This window comes from Lolium rigidum, chromosome 7 (genome assembly GCF_022539505.1).
Source record: "Lolium rigidum isolate FL_2022 chromosome 7, APGP_CSIRO_Lrig_0.1, whole genome shotgun sequence".
NCBI classification, from domain to species: Eukaryota; Viridiplantae; Streptophyta; class Magnoliopsida; order Poales; family Poaceae; genus Lolium; species Lolium rigidum.
In genome coordinates, this window is record NC_061514.1 from 62,702,695 (window position 1) to 62,711,718 (window position 9,024).

Consider the following 9,024-nt stretch of genomic DNA (forward strand, 5'->3'; position numbering starts at 1 on the left):
ACTTATAACAATACATTGCGTTGAGACGCCAGCCGTTTGATAATCTTCCTTGGCGTCCGTGCTCCCAGTTTCTGGCAGGGCTTTTTCTCCTGGTTTCCGGTAGATCGGGACGGCTGCACACGGCTGGGTTGGGTCGGCGTAGCTGTCCGGCGACCCCTTTTTCCCCGGGCTTTCCGCGAGCGTAATCTCGCTTTACCATTATCTCGAGCTGTATCGCAGAAAATCACATGACCCCTTCCTACAAATCCTCTCGCTCCAAAGGGGATAGAGATGCAAAAGTCAATGGCCTCCGGCATGTACCTGAAAGCCGATCGCCGTCAGAACAGTCAATGGCCTCCGGCATGTACCTGAAAGCCGATCGCCGTCAGAACCGCGCTTTAATTTGCTTTCTCTTATACCTCCTCTTTTGGTGCACTTTTTCCATCGAGGGGTGATAGGTCTCCGGCAAGTACCTGAAAATCACAGGGCCATCTCCATGAAAAGCTTATATATAGCCGATACGGGGCCCCCACTATACGCACACGCACCGGAGAGGAAGGGTACTCCGCTCCACTACTAACCCACCTCTACACGACCACGAGACCTCCTAGCTCGTTCTCTCCTCCAACCTCGCGACATCGCGATCCACCTCTCAACACCACCAATACGTCTAAAGTCTTCACGCGCCAAACCCCTTCGTAGACACCACCTCTAAAGAACACCACAAGTCTGAACGTCTTCGGGGAATTTGGCTGTCGTCGTGGTGCAGTTTGCGCCCGTAGAGGTGCGAGAAGAGGTGATAAGTTGAGGGTTTTCGTATTTCGTCGGTTGTTTACAGTCGAAAGGTGGGGGTCCAATCGAATGCACATTTTTTCCAGGTGGAATAGCGCGCCGGGCTTCTGATTTGTGATGGGGCAGTAGGCAACGGAAATCATAACTTCGCGCGGTTCCTGCCGAGGTGTTCGGAGCTCTCGTCGTTGTGCCACCGCAGGGAAATGTGGGATGTGGCCGTGGTTGGAGAAGATTGCGTCCGCGTGCTGGGACCGGGTCCGGAGGTACTCGCTTACGAGGAGGGATGAGGACGGCGGCAGTGGCAGCGGCAGCGGCGCCGACGCCGACGACCTGCTGCTCTGGTCGCGGGACCTCGATCGGCACGCGGCCGGCGACTTCTCCTTCGCCGTCGTGCAGGCCAACGAGGTGCTGGAGGACCACAGCCAGGTCGAGACCGGTGCCGCATCCACCTTCGTCGGCGTCTACGACGGACACGGCGGCGCCGAGGCGTCCCGCTTCATATCTAACCACCTCTCCGCACACCTCGTCCGTACGTGCCCCTCTTCTCGAGATTTCATTTCCGCCAATATTTTTCACTCGTTTCAGCTATATGTTGTGCTGTTCACTAATTAGCTTACACCTTGGTAGTAGTTAAATTTTTCAGAGCTGCATATATATTTAGTGAAACAACAACTTATTTTTTTCTTTTGATTTTCATTTGGAGGAACTTGATTGTACTAGTTGCCAATAATAATAACATTTCTTAGTGCCATGGCGTTCCTCTCACGCAAAAAAGTGTTTTTATATGTTTACAGGTCTCGCCCAAGAAAGTGGAACAGTGTCTGAGGATGTTGTCCGAAATGCCTTTTCTGCCACGGAGCAAGGTTTCTTGTCGCTTGTGCGTAGGACACACTTGATAAAGCCTTCTATCGCCGCTATCGGATCATGTTGTCTAGTTGGTGTCATCTGGAGAAAAACACTGTACCTGGCCAATCTTGGCGATTCTCGGGCAGTTGTTGGCTGTTTAAATGGATCAAACAAGATTGTTGCTGAGCAGCTGACGAGAGACCACAACGCAAGCATCGAGGAAGTGAGGCAGGAACTCAGATCTCTTCATCCGGATGATTCACAAATTGTTGTTATGAAGAATGGTGTTTGGCGCATCAAAGGCATTATACAGGTAAACAATACAGACATTATATGACAAGCTTTGCATCTATGAAGCTTTATAGACTTTTGTTGTGGAGTAAGACGGCTAATCTTCTGCTACTTTTAGTATCTTTCATGAAATAGTAAATAGTACTCCCTTCGATTCATATTATGTGACGCTAATATAGATGTATCTAGACACATTTGAGTTGTAGATACATCTATTTTACTATTAAGTAATATGGATAGAAGGGAGTATTAATATTAGTATATATTTGACAGCTAACAAGTGATCATTGCGCCTTTTAAAAGAACAGGTGATCATTACTTTTGAAGTTGTATCACTATTTCTAATTGTATGTTTCTATTCAATCATATATTATGCCACCTGAATATACTGTTAATTTTTCTGAAAATTTATTCTTCGGAATATACTTCTGATTTACTCTTAGGTTTCAAGGTCAATAGGTGATGCATATTTAAAGAAGCAAGAATTTGCTGTCGATCCGTCCATAACTCGATTCCACCTCTCCGAGCCTCTCCGCCGGCCCGTTCTAACGTCGGAGCCATCTATATGCACGAGACCCATTCGTCCACAAGATAGTTTTGTTATCTTTGCATCGGATGGATTGTGGGAGCACCTTACAAACCAGCGGGCTGTTGAAATTGTGCACAACAATCCACGAGAAGTATGATTTCGTTATGTCTCTCTCTCTCTCTCTCTCCCCTCTCCCTCTCCCTCTCCCTCTCCGAGTCTTTGCTTTTGGGGATGATCCTGCAATTGTTTTGTTTTGTTTTTGTTGATGAACAAGTAATCTTTTCTGCATTGATGTTGAATTCTGGTTTCCTTCGTTTGCAGGGTATTGCAAGGAGGCTAGTAAGAGCAGCTCTGAAAGAAGCTGCACGGAAGAGAGAAATGAGGTACAATGATATTACAAGACTGGAGAAAGGTGTTCGTCGATTCTTCCATGACGACATCACGGTTGTTGTTGTTTTTATTGATCATGGGCTACTGCAAGAGGGGAATGCTTCTGCTCCTGAACTTTCAGTTCGTGGGTTTGTTGAGTCAGGAGCCCCCTCCACCTTTTCAGGGTTAAATAGCATTTCTTGATACATTAACCTGACCTTAATTTGTCGTTCCAATGTAATCTTATGTTTACACTTTGCAGTCTTGTTTTGGTTCTGTTCTTGCATAGTACAGTACTTTAATGTGCAGTATTATTAAATTCATGCCACCACGGAATTGCCATACAATTCTTAGCAATAGTCTGCTACCATGCTTGTCTACTCTCCTAAATATTAGTACACACCGGATAACCATTCAACAATAATTACTTATCAGTACAAATGTTTCTATTATGAACTCTTTTGGTGAAGTGTTGGTCAGCTGGAATTGGTGGTTTATCTATGTACCTGGATTTGAAGCACTTCTCGTACTTTGGAGTGCTTACCTGAATATCTAGTCTTATTGGGATAGTGTTTGGAATATTGATATGCGCTTGGTGACAAATTGCCGAGTAGGGGCGAGATGCTTTCCCTTTGTGAAATCCTTGAAGGCTTTCGTTGTTTGATTACATGTCACATGATATGTGGTAGGATTGTGAAGATACCGTCATGTGGTGGATCCATTTTGGATGACGTCGTTTTTTTGTTAACCGATTTGTTTGGGGTCAATGTTTGTATTTACTTGATATTGTTGAATTACGAATAGTGACACGTGTATTGGAAAACTCTTGGCTAAGTCATGGCCCACAAAGGTGAATTTTCTCCTTTACCAAGTCCATCTACCACTCTGGATGATATACTATTTGACCCTCCTATCTTCTACATTTTACTAGTAAGGTTTGAGCTAAGCAACTTGAAATAAATGGAGGAAATCTAATATACACGGGATATCAATTCATCCAAGAGAGAAGCATGAAAGAAAAGAAAAGTCAAACTATTTCATTTTATTTAATTGTGGAGCATGGAGTTTGAGAAAGAGGAAGAAGCCTCCTCTGGTAAGACCCTTCAAGATGTAGAACCCTTGGTCTAGGACCTAGACAATCAGGGTTAGAGTGGCAAGACACTCTAGGTTCTACTTGACAACATCAGGGGCTGTCCGAATTGCCTAACTTGAACCATCGTGCTGCTCTGCGTAGAAATTGGCTAAACACCCATGTAACTCTCTTTTGAGGCCCATGACTTCTCGATGTGGGTTTAGGGCTACATGTTCAATTTTCTGTGAGCATGAATGAGATGGCAAGCTCTTTAGGTCACTTGTATAATTTGTGATTATATTGCAATTTTACAATTAAATATTTCAAGCAAACAAATTCATTCCGGTAAGTAAATTTCATCATGGAAAACTTCATCACTTGCATAATATCAAAGAAATCATCAAGAACCATCAATAAATCATCAAAACCGAACGCAAATAAGATAACTAGTAAAAAATGAAAATGGATTTTTTTAAAAAACTAATTCATTCTGGTAAGTGAAACTTGAACACCTTTTTAGATAATTAAACATGCTCCTTTTGAAATGCTTAAGATTTTTCCGAGCCCATGAATTTTTTTCGTAAAACATAGACCATCATTATCAAGGTTTATGAACATTTTATATGTCACATATCTTGAGAAAATGTTCCCATTAAGGAGAAAAGAAACACAAAAAATATATAAAGGACAAAATAAGAAGAAAGAAAAAAAAGGAAAATAAAAATACAAAGGAAAAATGGAAAATAAATTTAAATTAGCAAAGAAGACCTAGACATGAAAAATGGTGAAAAAACAAAAGAGAACCATAAAAAGCTGGAGCAGAAAACATAGAAACCGGCGATACCTCATGCGATAAATGAAAAGCAACGACGTCGACGACCATGTGTACACTCCTGTTGGGCCAGCCCAAGTAACGGCTTTCTTCTTGCTATTTTTCTCTTTTTATTTTTCTCTTTTTATTTTTATTTCTATATGTTTCCTATTTTTTAAATTCCCATATTTGAAAAGTTCAGATTTGAAAAATTATTCAGATTAATTTATTTAGATTTAAAAAACTTTTAGATTTTAGGGGAAATCATATTTGATTTTTTTAGCTTTTAAAAATTGCATGATTCTAAAAAAATATTTAAATTTGTAAATGCTCTACTTTATTTAAGAAAAAAATAAACAAGAAAAAAGTGAAAACTAAAAATTAACATGAAAACATAAAAAGATAAATAAAAATGTAAAAATCAGATGGGAAAACAAAACACCAAAAAACAGGGGAAAACAAACAAAAAAAACCTACACACCCTGAATTGCGGTGAGCAGTCCCTCTTATAATAGGTGGCAAGGGTGGAGGTACCCCTCAATTTTATATATTTATTTATAAGATGTGATGAGTATCATATAAGAATTGCCGCGTTAGGTCTTATTTTGGCACTAGGGTTTTTATGGGGATTAGTGGAATAATTCACATCAAACCCTAAATTTTCAATTATTCCTGAAAGCATGTTTGATACTGCAATATTAATCGAGTTTAATCCACGCTTATTCCTAAACTTTAGTGTAATTCCCTCAATTTTCATTTTTTTACACCTACATAGTCAATTGGAGATGAACTTTGTGAAAATTAAGTGATGTAGAAATTTCAGGAATACTTTAGAGAATTGTCTCCATTAATCTCACGAACACTCTAGTACCTTAAACGGGAGCTCACATTACAACTTTCTCTTCCCCACAACCTATCCCCAGGCCTGGCTCACTCGAAAAAAGTGTATGCATGTAACGCGAGCATACCTGGTCAACATGCCGGGCTGTGACACGCCGACCCGCAAGCACGTGATTTTAGCCCATCACGGGCGCAACATGGCACGTGTCTAAAGTGTAGAGCTGTGTGTAATAGATGGCAACACAATTTCAATCTAGTTCGTGGGGGTGGGACTGGCCACTTGGTGAGGCACCAGAACATGCATGAATGAGCGTCAATGTAGTTTAGATTTTTAGAGCGGTTGTACTCTTTTTTCGGGATGTAAGTTTTTTTAACGAGGCAGCATCTAATAAAGCTATTTTATCCCATTTGAAATCTTGTCATATTGCTTTTTCTGAAATTTTTCGAATTTTTTCGATTTTTGCAGGACAGTTTCAAGTTAGAAATAGCAAAACAGGACAAAAAAAAGAAGACAAAACGGGCTGTTTTTCTTCCCCGCGAGCCAAACGGGCTGACGTGTCGGCCCATCAACAACTGTGCCGTGCCGGGGCCGGGCGTCGGGACACGTGGGCCGGAACGGCACGGCCCGCCAGCTCACGTGCCGCAGGCGTGCCAGATCGTACCTAGCACGTGAAGCGGGGGCCGGGCCGGTGCCGGCCCGTTGGCCAGGTATGAACGCGAGGCAAAGATAACCTAACTTGGCTACCAGAGTATGAAGCCCATCATAGACCGAAAAAGAAAACTAACCCATCTCGGCCTCCTCTCTGTTGCTCTAGCGCCGACCGACGCAGCCACGCAGGCGAACACGCCGGCGGTCGGCGGTCGGCGGTCGGCGGTCGGCGGACGGGACAACGACCGGGCGGACTGGGTGAGGTACTCCTCCTCCCTCCTTACTTCGCATGCACTTTCTACACGTCTTTTATATTTGTGCTCATTTTGAGCTGGGGTGCTGGAGATTGGAGATTGGAGATTGGAGAACTAGAGAACTGATTCTGGATCGTGCATTTGTGAATGTGGAGCAAGATAGAATGAAGATGGCAAGGCAAACTCGCAAAATTCTGCCGAAGGGAAACTAGATTTAGAGGAGAGGGAGAACGGAAGAAATTCCATCTGCACCACCTTACCCTGCAAAGTGAAACACAAGGAATCTGGAGCAGTGCTAGTGCGGCAAATGGCTGATTCCGAGCTTCTTCCACATGATCCTGGCAAAAGGTTACCTATCGTGAGGTAGGCATGCTATCGATGACTAACAAGCTGTTTAAAAATACTCCATGTCATATGTCTTAAATTTGTGAAAATTTGGATGTATGTACACACTTAATACGTATAGATACATCCGAATTTCAACAAAAATTTAAAAATCTATTTATGGACAGAGGTAGTACAGTATGATATTTATTCTTAAAAACCTCGTCACCATGATTTTGTGACAAGGGAAATGTCAGTTTAGAACGAGCGCTTCAACCTAAGTTGGTACTATAGGTAGTCAAGACATAGTTAGGACAAGGTTCAGAAGGAGAATTGTTGAAATTCATGTGGGTGGCACAACAAGTGTTCATATCCTTGGTTGTTGACCTTATGCAAAACGACAAGTAGTTTCTTACGATGAGAAAACTGCCACATAAAAATTATTCCAAATTTCTAGCACCAGTAGAAAGTGGACATGTGAGAAAGATAATTTGGCTTTTTGCTGATTCTTTCTATCTGTGTGCTTACTGCACTCTGTGTTATGTTCCATCAATGTGAATGTGTTATGTCAGTTCTGTAGTATATACCAGGCTTGGTCTGACCAGTAGTACTGAAGGCTGAAGCATCTTATTGGAGATTGGGGAACAGGAAAAATGAATGGAATTAAGTCATTTCGAGTTGTTTACAGAAAATTACAATTAATTTCAGTGTGTTCTGCTTCGAATTTACATGCATTGCAGAACAAAAATAAATCAAAGAGGGCTTACTTTGGCCTCATGAACAAGGTGTGCATAGTATAGTAGCATGAACATCTGTTCATAATATACACAGTAAAGATTGCATTCAAGAAAATTAGATGCCAAGAAGTTATAACGATAGAAAAACCTCCCATTTTCTTCATAAATATTTTACAAATATTTTAATTGACTGTTGTTTGACTTCATTGCGTGGTACACTTGTAAGCTGTAAGAGCTCTGGAAGAAGTTTCTGCATTGCCAAGTCAATCAATAAAGAGGTGTTAGATGACTAAAGGATTTCCTACCTAAGTTCTTGACAGCTGGCAGCCTGGCACTATCAAGTTGTCACTGATCAGTTTCCTCTACCGTTGAACGTTTTGTATTTTAATTTGTCACCGTTCGACTTGTTCAACAGCCTTGTTACTGCCAGATGCCCCTAATCCTTCTCTAGTAAGAAAAGGTGGTCACAATCTGTAGAAGAGGTATTGGAGATTGCACAGCACCAATAGGGTCGGCTGCTCATATATATGTAGGCGGACACATGTACAATTACAGGTACAACCCTGAAAAAACACGGGGACCTATACGTATACAATATGTTACTCAACACCCCCCCCCCCCGCAGTCGAAGGGTCGGCACCGACACATAGACTGGACCGAAACTCCGGAAAAGTCATGGACGACAATCCCTTCGTCATGATATCGGCAAACTGCTGAGACGTCGGTACGTGAAGAACTCGAACACGACCGAGGGCAACTTGCTCACGAACGAAGTGGATGTCCAACTCAATGTGCTTGGTGCGCCGATGATGAACGGGGTTGGCGGAGAGGTAGATGGCCGACACGTTGTCGCAGAAGACCACCGTAGCCTTGTCAACGGGACAAGAGAGCTCGGACGGAAGCCGGCGAAGCCACGTGCACTCGGCCACGGCGTTGGCCACAGCGCGGTACTCGGCCTCAGCACTGGAGCGAGACACGGTGGGCTGCCTCTTGGAGGACCAAGAGACAAGCGACGAGCCGAGGTAGACGCAGTAGCCGCTGGTAGAGCGCCGTGTGTCCGGGCATCCCGCCCAGTCCGCGTCCGAGTAGGCGACGAGGTCGATCGACGTCGAGGGCGAAGCATGCAACAACAAGCCGTAGCCCATGGTACCACAGACGTAGCGGAGAATCCGCTTCACCGCGGCCCAATGAGCATCCCGAGGAGCATGCATGTGCAAGCACACCTGCTGCACAGCGTACTGAAGCTCCGGTCGCGTCAACGTCAAGTACTGGAGAGCACCGACGATGGAGCGGTAGAACGGCGCGTCGGACGCCAGCGACCCATCACTGGCGGAGAGCTTGGCCTTCGTATCGACAGGAGTAGGTGCAGGGTTGCAGTTAAGCATCCCTGCACGCTCGAGAAGCTCGTGGGCATACTTCCGCTGATGAAGGAAGAACCCGTCCGCACGCCGGACAACCTCGATGCCGAGGAAGTAGTGGAGCGGGCCAAGATCCTTCAATGCGAACTCAGCGCGAAGACTGTCGGTGAGCT

The 9,024-nt window shown here is 43.8% G+C and overlaps 1 protein-coding gene across 2 annotated transcripts; it reads left to right on the forward strand.

Annotated features, from left to right (window-relative positions):
• Nucleotides 1–541: 541 nt before the first annotated feature.
• Nucleotides 542–3,196, forward strand: LOC124674988 (probable protein phosphatase 2C 43). 2 transcript variants are annotated; one of them, XM_047211043.1, is made up of 5 exons: nucleotides 542–775; nucleotides 858–1,300; nucleotides 1,566–1,930; nucleotides 2,352–2,588; nucleotides 2,759–3,196. In XM_047211043.1, the coding sequence occupies exons 2-5, from the start codon at nucleotides 982–984 to the stop codon at nucleotides 3,008–3,010; spliced, it is 1,173 nt and encodes a 390-aa protein (XP_047066999.1). In that variant the 5' UTR covers nucleotides 542–775; nucleotides 858–981; the 3' UTR covers nucleotides 3,011–3,196. The 2 variants fall into 2 exon arrangements, with proteins under 2 accessions (XP_047066999.1, XP_047067000.1); XM_047211044.1 differs by having other exon boundaries at nucleotides 542–763.
• The last annotated feature ends 5,828 nt before the right edge of the window (nucleotides 3,197–9,024 follow it).

What these genes read in the sequence shown, in the direction of transcription:
- LOC124674988 (XM_047211043.1), top strand. Translation starts at nt 982, where the DNA reads ATGTGGCCGTGGTTGGAGAAGATTGCGTCCGCGTGCTGGGACCGGGTC. An exon ending in GCATCAAAGGCATTATACAG is followed by an intron (nt 1,931 to 2,351) that starts GTAAACAATACA and finishes ATTTACTCTTAG; the next exon opens with GTTTCAAGGTCAATAGGTGA. An exon ending in TGCACAACAATCCACGAGAA is followed by an intron (nt 2,589 to 2,758) that starts GTATGATTTCGT and finishes CTTCGTTTGCAG; the next exon opens with GGTATTGCAAGGAGGCTAGT.